We start from the raw sequence: 20,733 nt of genomic DNA, 5'->3' as shown, positions 1-20,733 counted from the left end.
AAAAACAGGAACGGAAATTATGATGAATAAATACAAACATAATTATCCATCAAAAAGATTTGTATACATTTGGTTACAACATTTTAAAATATACTGCAAGCAGGGATAAAGGGCCCTCGCAACTACAATGGAAGGGGCACATATCATATTAGTGTGATATTTTAAGCAGGTGGCATGCAGGCTAAGCTACGAGTCAGGTATGTGGAGAGGCAAGCACGTTCACACTAAGGAAGCATGTTAAGTATTATGGAACCCATAATGAAATCAATAGCTTTCTTTTGTAGTAGTAATAGTAGATCTTTAATTTTCTGAATTCAAGCCACTTTTACTTTTTCAGTGTTTAATATGACGGAGGAAGTACATAACGTTATAGCAAGTTCAATATGTAAATGTTCATGAAAGGGGCAAGATTTGTTGGAAAACTGGTGTAATTTTCTTTAATTTGACGTGTCTTGGAGGATATTTTTATTAGTCCAGTTACCCTACACTGGCTTATTACTCAATATTGGCTATAATATATATAATAATAAGTGTTTCTATTATTGAGATAATCCTGTCAATATGAACAAGTTCTCCATTAGTGCTTTTACATGTCAAAACGTGAACGACGCGTGTGATCACTGGTGACCACTGGTTGGTAGATTGCATTTGTAGGTTTAAATAGGGTTTCCACAGCCTTTAGCTTCTCCTAATTAGCCATCGCACTGGCTGGGAGGTATTGATTAGCGTGGATGTGGTGTCTTCCCCGGAGCATGGACTTGTCTTGTGCATTGGACCCCGGCCTGCCTGCCTGCCTGCCCCCCCCCCCTTCCGGCCTCTGGATAAACACAGATAGATTAGAGGGAAAAAGAGAGACGCTAGCAGCTAACAAGCGTCTGAATATCCTCACTGCTACACGGACAAATCCCCATTAGGGATCAGCTCCTGGTTTACTATAGGCATTAGTGTCATTCATAAATCTCATCATTTCCTGCTGGTTCTGTCTTTTTCATTTAGCTCAGCTCCCTTCCTCTTCTCCTTTGTCGTCTTTAGTTCCTATTCTCCCCTTGATGTCTTTTGTATCTCTAATTTTCCCTCTTTCTCTCTCCTACTCTTTTTCTCTCCTTTTTCTTTTTCCTTCTTTCCTCCTTTCAACATAATTTCTTCCCCCTATCCCTTCTCTCCTCCTTCTCTTCTTTTGCTCCTCTCCATTCCCTCTGCCTTCCCTCTCTTTCATTCCCCATCTCTCTCGTTTATCTTCTTCTTTTCGTCCTCCTCTCTCTCTTCTTCCTCCTCTTCCTGTTCGTGCTATCTCTCTCTCTCTCTATCTTCCCCGCTCCTGCATCTCTTTTCCTTATTCCTACTCTTCCATAATTCTCTCCTCTGCTTCTTCCTTTCCTCTCTTTTCACTGTCTTCTTTTTCTCCCATGTACTTTTCACTCTCCTTCTCTCCTTTTTCACCCTCTCGCTCTTGTCCTTGCAGACCAACATGATGGAGGCTAATTAAGGGCACATTTACAGTGGACAGTCTTCCTGCCAAGCCTCATAGAGCACAATCACAGACAAATAATTGAAGGACATTTTCTTTGATTAGCATAACGACGACAAGCCAATCGTGAGACGAGCTACTACTCCTGCTGGTGATGCTCATCTCTTTTCAGAGCAAATACAAATGCTGAGAAAACACCAGAGCAGCTAAGCATCATTTTGGAATGAATATCGAATATGAATTGGATGAATTGGTCAAGTATTACAATGACATATGGGGTCCAGTAGGCAAGGAAAGGCATGTTAATTTGTAGAGCGCAATTCGTACACAAGGCAGTTCAAAGTGCTTCACAAAACAGGAAAAAAATGCATTAAAATCAGACATGACAGAAATCACAAAACAGTTTAAGAAATAAAACAGAAGAGTGCAAAGAAAATCATTTCAGTCACATGCACAGCTAAACAAAACTTGTTTATGTTTAGATTTGAACATTGTCAGAGTAGAACCTGTCTCACATCTTCAGGAAGACTTTTAGCTGCATAAAACTGAAATGCAGATTCCCCATGTTTAGTCCTGACTCTGGCACCAGCAGGAGGCCGGTCCATGTTTAGTCCTGACTCTGGGCACCAGCAGGAGGCCGGTCCATGTTTAGTCCTGACTCTGGCACCAGCAGGAGGCCGGTCCATGTTTAGTCCTGACTCTGACACCAGCAGGAGGCCGATCCATGTTTAGTCCTGACTCTGGCACCAGCAGGAGGCCGGTCCCTGTTTAGTCCTGACTCTGACACCAGCAGGAGGCCGATCCATGTTTAGTCCTGACTCTGGGCACCAGCAGGAGGCCGGTCCATGTTTAGTCCTGACTCTGACACCAGCAGGAGGCCGATCCATGTTTAGTCCTGACTCTGGCACCAGCAGGAGGCCGGTCCATGTTTAGTCCTGACTCTGACACCAGCAGGAGGCCGATCCATGTTTAGTCCTGACTCTGGCACCAGCAGGAGGCCGGTCCATGTTTAGTCCTGACTCTGACACCAGCAGGAGGCCGATCCATGTTTAGTCCTGACTCTGGCACCAGCAGGAGGCCGGTCCATGTTTAGTCCTGACTCTGGCACCAGCAGGAGGCCGGTCCATGTTTAGTTCTGACTCTGGCACCAGCAGGAGGCCGGTCCATGTTTAGTCCTGACTCTGGCACCAGCAGGAGGCCGGTCCATGTTTAGTCCTGACTCTGGCACCAGCAGGAGGCCGGTCCATGTTTAGTCCTGACTCTGGCACCAGCAGGAGGCCGGTCCATGTTTAGTCCTGACTCTGGCACCAGCAGGAGGCCGGTCCATGTTTTGTCCTGACTCTGGGCACCAGCAGGAGGCCGGTCCATGTTTAGGCCTGACTCTAGCACCAGCAGGAGGCCGATTCATGTTTAGTCCTGACTCTGGCACCAGCAAGAGGCCGGTCCATGTTTAGTCCTGACTCTGGGCACCAGCAGGAGGCCGGTCCATGTTTAGGCCTGACTCTGGCACCAGCAGGAGGCCGGTCCATGTTTAGTCCTGACTCTGGCACCAGCAAGAGGCCGGTCCATGTTTAGTCCTGACTCTGGGCACTAGCAGGAGGCCGGTCCATGTTTAGGCCTGACTCTGGCACCAGCAGGAGGCCGGTCCATGTTTAGTCCTGACTCTGGCACCAGCAAGAGGCTGGTCAGGACCCGAGCAGCAGCGTTCTGGATGTACTGCAGCTGTTTTACAGCTCGTTTGGAGAGGCCAGTGAACAGGCCGTTACAGTAGTCTAATCTACTGGAGACAAACGCATGGATAAGTCTCTCTAAATGGTTTAGACATTATACTTTTGATTTTGTTAATGTTTTTTAGATGGTAAAAAGCTGCTGATGTTATTGATTTGATGTGGCTGTTAAAGTTCAAGTCTGAGTCCATTATTACCCCCAGATTTCTAACTTGATTTTAGAGCGAGGCTCTGGAGGTGACTGCTAACACTTTCTCTTGTCTGAGTTCAGCTGGAGAAAGTTGTTTTGCATCCACAAACTGATCTGTTGGATGCAGTGACAGAGTGAATCTACTGGTCCATATTCACCTGCCGACAGTGAAACATAGATCTGAGTGTCTGCATCATTGTGATAGGACACATTTTCACTGTGTATCAACTGACCTAACGGCAGCATGAAGGGGTTGAACAGAATGGGTCCCAGGACTGACCCTTGGGGCACCCCACAGGTCAGGGTCATGTGGTCTGAGACACAGTTAACAATTACAACAAAGTACTTCCTGTCTTCCAGATAGGACCAGTTTAGAGCCTCTAGTCTCTGTAAGAGGATCCCATGATCGACAGTGTCAAAAGCAGCACTCAGATCTAACAGAATTAAGACTGAGACTTTGCCCGTGTCAGTGTTCAGGCGAATAGGTTGCCAAAAGTATCAATACCCAGATACATAACTCACATAAATAGAATAAAATTGGGCCTCTTCTATAGTCTTGCTCTATATTAGAAGTAAAACCAAGTAAGTTTTAGGTTGACTGAAACCACCACGGAGATGTTGTGTTTTTTGCCTGGGATGTTTTTTTTCCCAAAACTTTTTTCTCACAATATAAATACATGTAATTGAATAAATGAAGATGAGGGATGGACAAGTTTATACGATACTGAGTTTGCTTCAGCAGAACAAATTAAGATACTACAACAGCCGCTCGCTGTCGCACATGGAAGGAAAGGGGTTGTTTGCAAAGAACAAAGACTGGATTAGAGAAGAAAGTCGAGCAGAGTCTGTGCAAAACATAACTGCTATGTATAACTGCCAAGATTATTTAAGTTTGGCCAAGAAAAGGGGATGACAAACAATAGGTCTGCTGAAGAACGCAATGGTACTTATGGATCTATTAAATACTAATTTATAAGAAATAAAGTCCTGTCCAGGCAATCATTTTCAGAGCCACAGCACAAGTTCAGAGCTGCAGAACGTCAGGCGGCTACACAGCGGCACACGGGAATGCCAAGTTATCAAGGAATAAAAGCAATAATCACCATAACCACAACCATGCAGTGATTATGACGCGTCCTTGTGAGTAGGTCCTATCCATCTGCAGATCCGAGGAAAAGGATATAGACTGTACTCTCGCTAAAAACTGCAGGAATCAATCAAAAAAACACTTTGGGCACATATATGAGGCACCAATAGCACTGTAAAACAGTTAAAAGCTCCTTTACCTTTACTGTATTTATTTTTTCATAGTTCATTAACACTGGCCTAAATTCCTCATATGAAACTGAAGTGTAGTTTGTAAAGTCTGTTTTCCAAAGGTCTTATTTTAGAAAATGGCAATCCAAGGTGATCAAAATCATGTTTAAAAGCTAATTAAAGCCACAAGAAAGCATAACATGTTCACTATAAATTGATTTGTAGGATATACAGGTTAAAGTGTATGGACTTATCACATAATTAGAAGCATACTGTCCAAACTTAATTAAGTTCCAGAGGATTTTGAGATTAAACGAACAGGAGAATGAATATTATTACATTAACTCATGATTCTAAATTAGTTCTGGAGTCAAAGGTTATGTTGGATAAGATGTGGGCAAATGACGGCTGATTGAAACGATTCTGTAAAATACGCCTTGTGTAATTTAAGCCTTTTCTATTTAAAAGATAACAATTCAAACGGATGATCAGACATTGTCACTTTTTAAACTTTTACACCTATTCCAGTTTAACATTATGATATTACTATTAAAAGTAAAATAATTGGCAGGTGTTACAGTTGAGTCTTTGGGATAAAAAATCATACACTTCATTTATTACAAAAAAATAGATAGAAAACATACAACAAACAAACAGACCTGTGGGGCCTGTGGGACCTGTGAGACCTGTGGAACCTGTGGGACCTGTGGGACCTGTGAGACCTATGGGACCTGTGGGGCCTGTGGGACCTGTGAGACCTGTGGGACCTGTGGGACCTGTGGGACCTGTGGGACCTGTGGGACCTGTGGGACCTGTGAGACCTGTGGGACCTGTAGGACCTGTGAGACCTGTGGGACCTGTGGGGCCTGTGGGACCTGTGGGACTTGTGGGACCTGTGAGACCTGTGGGACCTGTGGGACCTGTGGGACCTGTGAGACCTGTGGGACCTGTGAGACCTGTGGGACCTGTGAGACCTGTGTGGGACCTGTGGGACCTGTGGGACTTGTGGGACCTGTGAGACCTGTGGGACCTGTGAGACCTGTGTGGGACCTGTGGGACCTGTGAGACCTTTGGGACCTGTGAGACCTGTGTGGGACCTGTGGGACCTGTGGGACCTGTGGGACCTGTGGGATCTGTGGGACCTGTGGGACCTGTGGGACCTGCGGGACCAGTGGGACATGCGGGACCTGTGAGACCTGTGGGACCTGTGTGGGACCTGTGAGACCTGTGGGACCAGTGGGACCAGTGGGACATGTGGGACCTGTGGGACCTGTGAGACCTGTGGGACCTGTGTGGGACCTGTGGGACCTGTGGGACCTGTGGGACCTGTGAGACCTGTGGGACCTGTGAGACCTGTGGGACCAGTGGGACATGTGGGACATGTGGGACCTGTGGGACCTGTGTGGGACCTGTGGGACCTGTGGGACCTGTGGGACCTGTGGGACATGTGGGACCTGTGTGGGACCTGTGGGACCTGTGGGACCTGTGGGACCTGTGGGACCTGCGGGACCTGTGCGGGACCTGTGCGGGACCTGCGGGACCTGTGTGGGACCTGTGGGACCTGTGGGACCTGTGGGACCTGCGAGACCTGCGGGACCTGCGGGACCTGCGTGGGACCTGTGAGACCTGTGGGACCTGTGGGACCTGTGAGACCTGTGGGACCTGTGAGACCTGTGGGACCTGTGGGACTTGTGGGACCTGTGAGACCTGTGGGACCTGTGGGACCTGTGGGACCTGTGGGACCTGTGAGACCTGTGGGACCTGTGAGACCTGTGTGGGACCTGTGGGACCTGTGGGACCTCTGGGACCTGTGACCTGTGGGACCTGTGGGACCTGTGGGACCTGTGGGACCTGTGGGACCTGTGTGGGACCTGTGGGACCTGCGGGACCAGTGGGACATGTGGGACCTGTGGGACCTGTGAGACCTGTGGGATCTGTGAGACCTGTGGGACCTGTGTGGGACCTGTGGGACCTGTGGGACCTGTGGGACCTGTGAGACCTGTGTGGGACCTGTGGGACCTGTGGGACCTGTGGGACCTGTGGGATCTGTGGGACCTGTGGGACCTGTGAGACCTGTGGGACCTGTGAGACCTGTGGGACCTGTGGGACTTGTGGGACCTGTGAGACCTGTGGGACCTGTGGGACCTGTGGGACCTGTGGGACCTGTGGGACCAGTGGGACATGTGGGACCTGTGGGACCTGTGAGACCTGTGGGACCTGTGTGGGACCTGTGGGACCTGTGGGACCTGTGGGACCTGTGGGACCTGTGAGACCTGTGGGACCTGTGAGACCTGTGTGGGACCTGTGGGACCTGTGGGACCTCTGGGACCTGTGACCTGTGGGACCTGTGGGACCTGTGGGACCTGTGGGACCTGTGGGACCTGTGTGGGACCTGTGGGACCTGCGGGACCAGTGGGACATGTGGGACCTGTGGGACCTGTGAGACCTGTGGGATCTGTGAGACCTGTGGGACCTGTGTGGGACCTGTGGGACCTGTGGGACCTGTGGGACCTGTGAGACCTGTGTGGGACCTGTGGGACCTGTGGGACCTGTGGGACCTGTGAGACCTGTGGGACCTGTGGGACCTGTGAGACCTGTGGGACCTGTGAGACCTGTGGGACCTGTGGGACTTGTGGGACCTGTGAGACCTGTGGGACCTGTGGGACCTGTGGGACCTGTGGGACCTGTGGGACCAGTGGGACATGTGGGACCTGTGGGACCTGTGAGACCTGTGGGACCTGTGTGGGACCTGTGGGACCTGTGGGACCTGTGTGGGACCTGTGGGACCTGTGTGGGACCTGTGGGACCTGTGGGACCTGCGGGACCTGTGGGACCTGTGGGACCTGTGTGGGACCTGTGGGACCTGTGGGACCTGTGGGACCTGCGGGACCAGTGGGACATGTGGGACCTGTGGGACCTGTGAGACCTGTGGGACCTGTGAGACCTGTGGGACCTGTGTGGGACCTGTGGGACCTGTGGGACCTGTGGGACCTGTGGGACCTGTGAGACCTGTGTGGGACCTGTGGGACCTGTGGGACCTGTGGGACCTGTGGGACCTGTGGGATCTGTGGGACCTGTGTGGGACCTGTGAGACCTGTGCGGGACCTGTGGGACCTGTGTGGGACCTGTGGGACCTGCGGGACCAGTGGGACATGTGGGACCTGTGGGACCTGTGGGACCTGTGAGACCTGTGGGACCTGTGTGGGACCTGTGGGACCTGTGGGACCTGTGGGACCTCTGGGACCTGTGGGACCTGTGGGACCTGTGGGATCTGTGGGACCTGTGTGGGACCTGTGAGACCTGTGCGGGACCTGTGGGACCTGTGAGACCTGTGCGGGACCTGTGGGACCTGTGTGGGACCTGTGGGACCTGTGGGACCTGTGGGACCTGTGGGACCTGTGAGACCTGTGGGACCTGTGTGGGACCTGTGGGACCTGTGGGACCTGTGAGACCTGTGGGACCAGTGGGACATGTGGGACCTGTGGGACCTGTGAGACCTGTGGGACCTGTGTGGGACCTGTGTGGGACCTGCGGGACCTGTGAGACCTGTGGGACCTGTGTGGAACCTGTGTGGGACCTGTGGGACCTGTGAGACCTGTGGGACCAGTGGGACATGTGGGACCTGTGGGACCTGTGAGACCTGTGGGACCTGTGTGGGACCTGTGTGGGACCTGTGGGACCTGTGGGACCTGTGAGACCTGTGGGACCAGTGGGACATGTGGGACCTGTGGGACCTGTGTGGGACCTGTGTGGGACCTGTGGGACCTGTGGGACCTGTGGGACCTGTGGGACCTGTGAGACCTGTGGGACCTGTGAGACCTGTGGGACCTGTGGGACCTGTGGGACCTGTGGGACCTGTGTGGGACCTGCGGGACCAGTGGGACATGTGGGACCTGTGGGACCTGTGAGACCTGTGGGACCTGTGTGGGACCTGTGGGACCAGTGGGACATGTGGGACCTGTGGGACCTGTGGGACCTGTGGGACCTGTGTGGGACCTGTGTGGGACCTGTGGGACCTGTGTGGGACCTGTGTGGGACCTGTGGGACCTGTGAGACCTGTGTGGAACCTGTGTGGGACCTGTGGGACCTGTGGGACCTGTGGGACCTGTGGGACCAGTGGGACATGTGGGACATGTGGGACCTGTGGGACCTGTGGGACCTGTGTGGGACCTGTGTGGGACCTGTGGGACCTGTGGGACCTGTGGGACCAGTGAGACCTGTGGGACCTGTGTGGGACCTGTGGGACCTGTGTGGGACCTGTGAGACCTGTGGGACCTGCGGGACCTGTGGGACCTGTGAGACCTGTGGGACCTGTGTGGGACCTGTGGGACCTGTGTGGGACCTGTGAGACCTGTGGGACCTGTGGGAGTGCATCCCTGTGCCCATGGCGACCTCACCTCTGCTGCTGGTGACGCTGCGGTGCTGGAGGATCTGCTCCACCTTCACCGCTGTGTCCGACATGTTCTGGGCAATGGCCTGGATGCGCTCCACCATGGGCCCGATAGGCTGGATCCTGCTTAGACAGAAAAACACACATGTAGACAAAGTATTCTAGAAACAAAGGAAATCATGCAAAATGGAAAAATACTATCAGGTTGATGATCGGGCATGTTTTAGTTTCAGCTTTTGGCCTTAAACTTCCAGCATATTTGGTTCTGGCCGACAGGTTGGATGACTCATAGAACTAAAATATAGTTAAGTTTTATATATTTAGCGAAAAAATATTGTAATTTTTTTTTAGGTTTATCATTTTATTTCCTGTTTGTAATTGGTGACATCACACTTGGAAATTACCCAGCAAACACTGGGAAAAAAACTCATCTAATGGCACTTTTTTTTTTTATTTTAACAAATGAAAAGTTATGAGAGCGACTTTAATTTGTTGAATTACGCTTGGGAAAAAAAATTGAATATTTTACCTTGTGTGATGTCACTTCCTGTCATTTTCTACAGATTTTTCAACTTTTCTCCACAAATACCTGCTCGATTGGTGTGAAACCATCCTTTATATGTACAAATGTATATATGTATATGTATAAATAAACAAATACAGTCAAAAAATTTTAAAAATTTTAAAAATTTTAAAGGAAAGACATAAAGCTTTATTCATTATTTTTAGCATTAGCATAGCACAACAATGTGATTATACAGCTTTCTTATGAGTTAGTTGCAAAACAGGGTTGTGTATGTTTAAAAATTAGGACGAGTTGTTGTATTGTTGTAGAATAACTTCCTGGCAGTGACTTTAAAATGTATTTCATTCACTGTGGCATTGTTCTCACTAAAAGGTCTCATCAGGTTTAACTCCCGGAGCATCGGGGAACCTTTCTGTGCGGTGTTCTTGGACTTCTTTTGTGCAAATAGTTTCTTTTCGCTTGCATATTATTTCTCTTTCAACCGCTTTCAAAATTAAGCACTGTTGTATTGACCTCTTCACAGCTCAAATTAGCTGCAGACTATTGGCATTATCTGGACTTGAGCTTGTTTGCCCTGCACTTGGAGCGTAAACAAGAAGATGAAAAGCTAATTGCCTAAAAACGTGAAGCATGAAATTAAAACCGCAAAATAGACAAATAGATCAAAAAGCTGCTGACAGTTGGATTAAATGTCCGAGGAAAACTTTCAAGCCATTGTACAAGAGCCGTATCGACAACTGGAGCAGGTCTAGTTATTATAGTACATATTATTGCCTATTATAGTAAGTAATAAGGTGTACTATGTCACTTTTCTGCACATCTCCACGGAGGTCGCTTTATTTGCTTTGCTTGGAATATCACACAGTTTGGCTGAAAAAAAGACCTTGAAAACGTGCGTTCTTCCTGCGAGTGGGCTCGGCTCACCACAGATCTGACCTATAACTTGGCCTAGATGCGGCACCTGCTTCGTCTCCATGGAGATAGGTATAATGCCATGCTGTGGGGCATTCCCTAGAGACAAGCAGAATATTTACATAGTGCATCTTAAATTGCAATCATTCGTACTCGAGTCTGATTTAGTTGTGATTCATCTCGTCTTCCATCGCTCTTCCGCTCTTTCTTTCTTTCGATCTTTCTCTTCCCCTCACCCTCCTCTCTTTCTCTTCCTATCTCCCTCTCTCCGTCTGTGTCTGTCTCATCCTATCTCTCTCCATCATCCTCTCCTTCTCTCTCTTTCCTTCTCTCTCTTTCTCTCTATCTAGCGCCCTCTCTCTGTCTTTCTCATCATATCTCGCTCTTGCTCTCTTCCTCTCTCTCTCTCTCTTATTATCTATCTCCATCTATTTAGCTTCCTGTCTCTCCCTTTTTCTTCATATCTCTCTCTATCTCCCTCTATCTTCCTCTCTCTCTCTCTCTCTCTCTTACTCTCTCTATCTTCCTCTCTCTCTCTCTCTCTCTCTTACTCTCTCTATCTTCCTCTCTCTCTCTCTCTTACTCTCTCTATCTTCCTCTCTCTCTCTCTCTCTTACTCTCTCTATCTTCCTCTCTCTTTATCACGATCTCTCTCGTTATCTCTCTCTCTCTCTCTCTCTCTCGCTATCCCTCTCTATCTTCCTCTCTCTCTCTATCTTCCTCTCTCTCTCTCTCTCTTACTCTCTCTATCTTCCTCTCTCTCTATCACGATCTCTCTCGTTATCTCTCTCTCTCTCTCTCGCTCTCTCTATCCCTCTCTATCTTCCTCTCTCTCTCTATCTTCCTCTCTCTTTCTCTCTCTTACTCTCTCTATCTTCCTCTCTCTCTCTATCTTCCTCTCTCTCTCTCTCTTCCTCTCTCTCTCTTCCTCTCTCTCTATCACGATCTCTCTCGTTATCTTCCTCTCTCTCTCTCTCTCTCTCTCTCTATCTTCCTCTCTCTCTCTCTCTTTATCTCTATACTCTTCCTCTCTCTCTCTCTTTATCTCTCTACTCTTCCTCTCTCTCTTCTCTTATTATCCATCTCTATCTATTTAGCGTAAATTAATTTGAAAAAATCCTCCCAATGAAAAAATAGCTTTTTCTCCAAAAACGTCCAATGAAACACTTTAATCAGTCTCTGTCCAAACACAGTCTCTGTCCAAACACAGTCTCTGTCCAAACACAGTCTCCAAACACAGTCTCTGTCCAAACACAGTCTCTGTCCAAACACAGTCTCTGTCCAAACACAGTCTCTGTCCAAACACAGTCTCCAAACACAGTCTCTGTCCAAACACAGTCTCTGTCCAAACACAGTCTCTGTCCAAACACAGTCTCTGTCCAAACACAGTCTCCAAACACAGTCTCTGTCCAAACACAGTCTCTGTCCAAACACAGTCTCTGTCCAAACACAGTCTCTGTCCAAACACAGTCTCCAAACACAGTCTCTGTCCAAACACAGTCTCTGTCCAAACACAGTCTCTGTCCAAACACAGTCTCTGTCCAAACACAGTCTCCAAACACAGTCTCTGTCCAAACACAGTCTCTGTCCAAACACAGTCTCTGTCCAAACACAGTCTCTGTCCAAACACAGTCTCTGTCCAAATACAGTTTAAAGTCACATGGCACCTGAGACTTTTATGACCAAGTAAGAAAGTAATAGATCTGGTTTGAGGAAAAGTGTAGTTTAGTGGCCAGGCTCTTGGGTCACTTATAAAGAGTGCAAACATATAAAAAAAAGAGTTCAACATTGGCTTCTGGATCGTCTGTCTCTCCCTCTTCTTTTCCCTCCAGCTCCTCTGATCAGAATGAACTGAAAACTTCTGTGTTACAAATCAAACTATTGTCCGTCAGAGCTCTGGCTGTTCTGTTAGATCCTCATGACAGATGGACCTTTTGAGCTCATTTTCTGTGATGTTGTTGCTCCCCAGATTCACTGAGAGCAGCACAAAGGGTCACTCAGGGTCACTTCTATAATGGGACGACTTATAGAATAGAGTAGAATATTCCCTCTGAAGAATTATATAACTTGATACAGACTTTGATCTTGGAAATGTATGAAATTTAGTTGATTTTACAGATTTAGCCAATCCCAAAACTATATGACACAAAACGTCCAAATTTCCAACTGAATCTGTTCACTCGCAGTGTCTTGCCCGCTCTAAACTTCCATCTGGTTGTGCTTGTGTATTTGCATGGCTCTCATTAAAAAGCTCTGGATGTGGGTCGGGCAAAGCAATTTCACTAATGATGTATAGATTTTCTGTGCTGGCCTGGAGGAAACGGCAACTTGATATCTGTAAATATACATAAATATGCCTTCTCTGTGTTCAGGCCGAGCAACACAAATAAAAAGGAAATTATAGATTATTGTAGAGAAAGGCTGGCTAACAGAACGGCTGAATACCCCTACATAATTAACTATAATGGTAGGGCCACAATAAAACCAAAACTGTTAACAAGGTAGTTTTGTCAAACATGTTGTGAAATGTATAAGAGTTTAGCAGTTAATATGTGTTCTGAATTCTGATTAGAAAACATACATGGGATTCGACTGCTCCAAAGTTATTAAATATTGGACTAGATTATTTGTGTGTCATTTTTCAAGTTTATTTTACTGTGTGTGTTCAAGTAAGGAGACATCAGAGGAGGAGGCAGAGGGAGAAAAGACGACGACGACGATGACGACAACAGTAGAAACAATCATGACAAATAAAAGAGAAAACAATGAAAAGAAAAAAAGAAAACAAAATCATCCATCATCGCCACCAACAACTGCAACAGTCAACCGCCCCTTCTCTTTCCCGTCTCTTCCCCGTCTCTTTTCCCTTCTTATTTTCCATCTCTTTCCCTTCTCTTTCCCTTCTCTTTCCCTTCTCTTTCCCTTCTCTTTCCCTTCTCTTTCCCTTCTCTTTCCCTTCTCTTTCCTGTCTCTTTCCTGTCTCTTTCCCTTCTCTTTTCCCGTCTCTTCCCATGTCTTTCCCTTCTCCTCCCCTTCCCCTTCCATTCTGCGGACATTACGTTTGATTTTAAAACTATGTATCTGGGATGTAAAACACCAACAAAGAATGACAAGATAACTGTGTCTGTTTACAATTTGACCACTACTTGAACTATGAACTAACTCTAAAATGGACAAAATACAGACACAGATGAGGCCGATACATACAAGGGGAACATATGCCTGACTTTGTTATTATTTGGTTTATGCTTTATTTGTTTTGCTTTGGTATTTGTTCCTCCCCCTGGTTTGCTTGTTTTTATATTGTTATCAATAAAGATGTTCTAAGAATTCTCTCGAGTTCAAGCTGACTGTGGTGAGAAAGTTGCTTCTTGAAACAGCTTGGCTTTGGTCACCTACTATAGCATTTCAAAAGTAGTCCCAAAGTGGCCAATTACTGCTCTGTTAGATACTGCACATTATATGACTGGGAGAAGGCGCTGGATGGCACATAAAAGTTAAGAAGTACCCAAGGCGCACCCCTACGACAAACTTATAGAGCAAGACTTTTTTCCAGCCGAATCCAGCTCCTCAAGTCAAGCAAAAAGAACGTGAAGAACATCCGGATTTGCAACATAAATACACGCCGCGCTGACTTTTTTCCATTCGATTATGCATAGTTACTTTGATTTGCTGTTGGATTTGAACAAGGACTTGGAATGTGTGAAACGTCCCTGAAACACCAACAGAAGAAAACCTTTATTGGATCCGTTCAACGCTTAATCATTCTTGTGGTGGAGAAAAAAGCACTTGCATGGATAGATTTGATGTGTGCAAAGCAGAGATCCCATAATAAGCAGGAGTTTATATGCACTTTTGCTTTGGAATAGAGCTCTTGCACCTTCGTGAATAAAAAAGGGAAGAAACTGCAGTAATGAATGTCAATGAACAAGAAATGTAGCTTTTAGAGCCGTAAATAACGATGCATCTTAGAAACCAATCAGATTAAACATTAGCGACCGTTACCAAGCAAGAGTTTAAATAGCTTAGATTGCACCCTAAATCTCTGTGTCTGGAGATCTGGTCGCCGAGGCCCCTGCCGTCGACTGCCGCCCAGATCTCTCTGCACCGGCCCCTTATGGATCCTCCTGCGGGTGGTGGGCCCACGGGAGGGCGGCCCCACGTCGCTCTTTCGGGCTGTGCCCGGCCGGGCCCCGTGGGGTAAGACCCGGCCACCAGGCGCTCGCCATGGAGCACCCATCCCAGGCCTGGCTCCAGGATGGGGCCCCGGTGACGCCGATCCGGGCGACGTAAACGGCCTTGTTCGAGTCGTCGTCATAAGAGGCTTCTGAACCGATCTTTGTCTGACCCGTCACCTAGGACCTGTTTGCCTTGGGAGACCCTACCAGGGGCATGAAGCCCCCGACAACATAGCTCCCGGGATCATTCGGGCACTCAAACCCCTCCACCATGTTAAGGTGTCGGTTCAAGGAGAGGTGTTGGAGTTTACCCCGGTGAACGAGAGGGTCGCGTCCCTCCGCCTTCGGGTGGGGGACAGGTCTCTCGCTGTTGTGGCGGCCTACGGGCCGAACAGCAGTGCAGAGTACCCGGCCTTCTTGGAGTCCTTGGGAGGGGTACTGGACAGTGCACCCACCGGGGACTCCGTTGTTCTACTGGGGGACTTCAACGCCCACGTGGGCAATGACAGTGACACCTGGAGAGGGGTGATCGGGAAGAACGGCTTCCCCGATCTGAACCCGAGCGGTGTTCAGTTATTGGACTTCTGTGCTAGCCACGGATTGTCCATAACGAACACCATGTTCAAGCACAAGGGTGTTCATCAGAGCACATGGCACCAGGACACCCTAGGCCGGAGGTCAATGATCGACTTTGTTGTCGTGTCATCAGACCTCCGGCCGCGTGTCTTGGACACTCGGGTGAAGAGAGGGGCAGAGTTGTCAACCGATCACCACCTGGTGGTGAGTTGGATCCGCTGGCGGAGGAGGAAGCCGGACAGACTTGGCAGACCCAAGCGCATTGTGAGGGTCTGTTGGGAACGTCTAGTGGAGCCCTCTGTCAGTAGGGTATTCAACTCGCACCTCCGGGAGAGCTTCTCCCATGTCCCGGGGGAGGTTGGGGACATTGAGTCCGAGTGGACCATGTTCTCCGCCTCCATTGTTGATGCGGCTGCTCGGAGTTGTGGTCGCAAGGTCTCCGGTGCCTGTCGTGGCGGCAACCCCCGAACCCGGTGGTGGACACCGGAAGTAAGGGATGCCGTCAGACTGAAGAAGGAGGCCTATCAGGCCACTCTAGCTTGTAGGTCTCCGGAGGTCATCGACGGGTATCGGCAGGCCAAGCGAGCCGCGGCTCGTGCTGTCGCAGAGGCAAAAACCCGGGCCTGGGAGGAGTTCGGGGAGGCCATGGAGGAGGACTATCGGTCGGCACCAAAGAAATTCTGGCAAACCGTCCGGCGCCTCAGGAGGGGGAAGCAGTGTCTCACCAACACCGTTTACGGTGCGGGTGGAGGCCTGCTGACCTCAACTGGGGATGTCGTCGGACGGTGGAAGGAATACTTTGAGGATCTCCTTAATCCCTCAGTCACGTCTTCCGAAGAGGAAGTAGAGACCGGGGACTCGGAGGCTGGCTCATCCATCACCCAAGCTGAAGTCACTGAGGTTGTTCGCAAACTCCTCAGTGGCAGGGCTCCGGGGGTGGATGAGATCCGCCCTGAGTACCTAAAGTATCTGGATGTTGTAGGACTGTCTTGGTTGACACGTCTCTGCAACATCGCGTGGCGTTCGGGGACCGTGCCTCTGGACTGGCAGACCGGGGTGGTGGTCCCTCTGTTCAAGAAGGGGGACCGGAGGGTGTGTTCCAACTACAGAGGGATCACACTCCTCAGCCTCCCGGGTAAGGTCTATTCCAAGCTACTGGAGAGGAGAATCCGACCGATAGTCGAACCTCGGATTCAGGAGGAGCAGAGTGGTTTTCGTCTCGGTCGTGGAACACTGGACCAGCTCTATACCCTCCATCGGGTGCTCGAGGGCTCATGGGAGTTTGCCCAACCAGTCCACATGTGCTTTGTGGATCTGGAGAGGGCTTTCGACCGTGTCCCTCGGGGTGTCCTTTGGGGGGTGCTCCGGGAGTACGGGGTCCGGGGCCCTTTGCTCAGGGCTGTCCGGTCCCTGTATGACCGGAGCAGGAGCTGTGTTCGCATTGCCGGCAGTAAGTCAGACCTGTTCCCAGTGCATGTTGGACTCCGCCAGGGCTGCCCTTTGTCACCGGTTCTGTTCATAATTTTTATGGACAGAATTTCTAGGCGCAGTCAGGGGTCGGAGGGTGTCCGGTTTGGGGACCACAGGATCTCATCTCTGCTGTTTGCAGACGATGTTGTCCTGATGGCTCCATCAAACCCGGACCTGCAGCTGCACTGGGACGGTTTGCAGCCGAGTGTGAAGCGGCTGGGATGAGAATCAGCACCTCCAAATCCGAGGCCATGGTTCTCGACCGGAAAAAGGTGGCTTGCCCTCTCCAGGTGGGTGGGGTGTCCTTGCCCCAAGTGGAGGAGTTCAAGTATCTCGGGGTCTTGTTCACGAGTGAGGGAAGGATGGAGCGTGATCGGTGCAGCGGCTGCAGTGATGCAGTCGCTGCATCGGACCGTTGTGGTAAAGAGGGAGCTGAGCCGAAAGGCAAAGCTCTCTATTTACCGGTCGGTCTACGTTCCTACCCTCACCTATGGTCATGAGCTTTGGGTAGTGACCGAAAGAACAAGATCGCGGATACAAGCGGTCGAAATGAGTTTCCTCCGCCGTGTGGCTGGGCGCTCCCTTAGAGATAAGGTGAGGAGTTCGGCCACACGGGGGGAGCTCGGAGTAGAGCCGCTGCTCCTCCACGTCGAGAGGAGCCAGCTGAGGTGGCTCGGGCATCTGTTCCGGATGCCTCCTGGGCGCCTCCCTCGGGAGGTGTTTCAGGCATGTCCCACCGGGAAGAGGCCCCGGGGAAGACCCAGGACACGCTGGGGAGACTATGTCTCTCGGCTGGCCTGGGAACGCCTCGGGATCCCCCCGGAGGAGTTAGAGGAAGTGTCTGGGGAGAAGGAAGTCTGGGAGTCCCTGCTCAGACTGCTGCCCCCGCGACCCGGCCCCGGATAAAGCGGCAGAAGATGGATGGATGGATGCACCCTAAATCGGCAAAATCTGTACATTTGATTCACTTTACACTTTTTAATATCATCAACATGTCTGGAGATGTTTGTGAGAAATATACTTTATTACAAACCCTATAAATATAACATTTACTGATAAAATAGCAACAAAATTTGGTACACCCGTAATTAATCAATGTAATAAACACCCGCAAACCATTGATTTAAGTTTATGCAGTTTATGCAAACAGTGTTTTTGACAAGCAATTGTTTTTGTGATTATGTCTCTTTAAACTCTCTCTCGCTTAATTAACAAAACCGTTTTGGATCAATATTGCATTTTTTATGTTTTTTTTTTTTTTTTCCAACCCAACAATATCACCAAATGAAGTTAACTGAGGTTTGGGAGCAGGACCACGCGCCCGCTTCTATTACCCAGAAGCCTTCTTATTCCAGTCTAAAGGAGCGTTCACACCGCAACCAAAGTGTCCAGTTTACGCTCAAACTCAATGGGCGTCCTGTGTATTTAACGTTTTTGCGGCATGTTTTGAGCGTCAAATACACCAAAGCCACTCTCTCAACAAGTTCTGCCATCGGACCAAGAGAACAGCCACATCAGGAAACACAACAACTGCCAGCCTTCAAATGTGCAGGCGTCCAACTCTGGCACAAATTTGAACGGTCTGAACGCTCCTTAACGCCTCAGTCCCCGCTTGACTCTGTCCTCTCGTCCCGCCCTCCCTCCCCTTGTAATATGCTTTCTTTCAGCATCCAGCCTTCTTAAAGGGAGGATCCTGAGCAGGCTGGGCAGATCGCAGAGGATCACCATGATTCATTGTTATTTGCATATCTTGTGGTTGCGCGCTCCTGGCTAATGATATTGTTTTATCCCTGCACATCCTAAATCAACGTTACTACAACACAAACCCCACACTGAGTGCTTTTATGGGTGTCTGTCAATCCAACCAAGAATTATTCTACATTTGATTAAAGATTGGATAAGTTTGTATTGATTTCCACTGACCCCACAGCCACTCCATTAGCGTGCTTGTCAGATCCAAGCTGGGGGTAATCGAGTTGACACTTTCCCTCCTTGTTCCAGCCATTTGAATATTCTCTCAGGAGCCATCGCTGTCTGTCAGGGAGAGTTTATGCACTGTGCGACCTTAATTCAAAATCACACTTTGGAGAATTCTCTACAGGCACGTACCCACACTCAAAGTCAAAGGAAGAGGTGCTTTCAAGGAATATGTCATCCACTCAACCGTCAAGCTTAAGATCTGATGGTGTGAACAGGCACTTTTCTATTGATTCATGACGAGCAAGTATGACAATGATAGACATGTTTTCCTAAGGTTTATATGGAAATTCTGCAGCGATAGAACATGCATGTGACATTATTATGGAGCCTATGGTTTAAACATTCGTGCGTAAATGCTTCTTGGTTTATGTTTGATATCTCTGTTGTCACTAGGCCTAATTGAGCTCAGGATCGAATGCCAGAAAAACAATCACAGAGATGCATTAGCCAAAAACAATATTAACAAAAGCACTTGATTTAAATGAACGCCACGGCAAGTATCCAAATCTCTATTGGTTTAACATTAGGCTGAGTTGGGACGGGGCGATCTCGAGCTCTATGGAGGTTTAAAAGAAGATGTCACAAGATTCAGAATTTTAGCAATGAGTAGAAAAATGTCATTAATGAAATATGATCCTGTAAGATCTAAAATGTGAAAGAGCTGCTGTAGTCTGATAACAACATTTGTTGGAATGGAAAAGGAACAATGTAACTATGCCCACATGAATCACTCATACAGACTTTAGGATCAGAGTTGAGCTGATTACCTTTCTCTCCTGAAATAAGATGTTTCTGAACCCATTCACTCAAATCAAATCGAATGTATTTACAAAGTGCTTTAAAACAGCAAGAGGGACCAAAGTGCTGGACATACCAAAGTTACAATATCAATACACATAGGTAAACAAACATGGTCAATAGACATGGAAGACAAGAACGAAGAAGAAGTATGTTTTCAAAAGAGACTTAAAAGCATCCAGTGAATCAGCTTGTCTTACATACAAAGGCAGAGTATTCAGAGCGAGGACTGGCAACAGAAAAGGCTCCATCACCTCTCTGTTTCCTTTTTGTGTTACGCAGTGCCAGGATCATCTGAATAACCTGAGAGAATGAGCGAGAATGAGCGTAAGGCTGGATAAATATTGAGGAGCAAGGCAAAGATTTATAAACTGGCAACAGTTTCTCAGCTAATATCGGAGAAATGTGAGCATGCTTACGGGAGCCAGTCAAGAGTCGCGCTGTTGCATTTTGTACAAGCTACAGATGGCCGAGGGAGACCTGACCAACACCAGCCCACAGACCGTAACAAAAGTCCAGACGGGCTGTTATAAAAGCACGGATCAACACTTCAAACTGACGTCTAGAAACAATGGGCTTAATCTTCACCAACTGTCGGAGCTGAAAAAACCTCGACTTTAATTAATGTTTCGGGTTTTGTCCAAGGGATTGTCCATTTTTACTTCCAGGTTTGTGATTGTAGGTTTCACAAACTCATTTAAAGGGCCTAAATGGACTTTTATTGAGGGAATACAATGCTGTGGGGCGAGTTGAAGAGTCCTTTATTACCCCCCGTCATCAGCGAACCACTTTTAGTTTCCATTTTGTCATATAAAGTTCATTGGAGCGGGGCAAAAAAAGCGCATTTAATCATGCAGTTGTACTATAAGTCTCACGGTCGCAACATTGAGAGTCTTCGTTCGGGGCAGAAGCCAGATTAATATGTGTAGTATTCTGAGTACACTTTTACACCTTGTCAATCTGCGAGAAAAGATGGAACATTCAGACAAATAAGTTGATTGAGCGAATCTTCAAAACAGCAGATCAAGAAGGAACAAAAGTCACATTTGCTGGATCCAGTTGAGGAAAATGCATGCAAATCGTTGCCGTCAAAGAGTCTGTGATTCTACTAAAAGGCTTTAGGGTTAGGGGAGAGTCAATACCAGCCGACATAGAGCCCTCCATTTCGATTGATAAGGAGGCTACAGCGATGGAGACTGGTTTAGACATTTCCTTCCAGCTTACTAGGCAAGCGTGGATGCTAATGTTTGTCCTTTGTGCC

General features: G+C 48.4%; 1 protein-coding gene across 1 annotated transcript in view; it reads right to left on the bottom strand.

The window, feature by feature from the left end:
- Window positions 1-20,733, bottom strand: part of LOC140357937 (alpha-1,6-mannosylglycoprotein 6-beta-N-acetylglucosaminyltransferase B-like) — a 154,478-nt gene that overhangs the window by 100,865 nt on the left and 32,880 nt on the right. The window contains exon 4 of the mRNA XM_072442524.1: window positions 9,040-9,155. Coding sequence (XP_072298625.1) covers window positions 9,040-9,155 — 116 coding nt within the window. The remainder of the gene's footprint in view (window positions 1-9,039; window positions 9,156-20,733) is intronic.

This window comes from Eucyclogobius newberryi, unplaced genomic scaffold (genome assembly GCF_026437365.1).
Source record: "Eucyclogobius newberryi isolate DKJ021-1_F unplaced genomic scaffold, fEucNew1.0.hap1 SCAF_13, whole genome shotgun sequence".
Lineage (NCBI taxonomy): Eukaryota > Metazoa > Chordata > Actinopteri > Gobiiformes > Gobiidae > Eucyclogobius > Eucyclogobius newberryi.
Note: the sequence above shows the minus strand (reverse complement) of the source record. Positions and strands in the feature narration are given on the sequence as shown.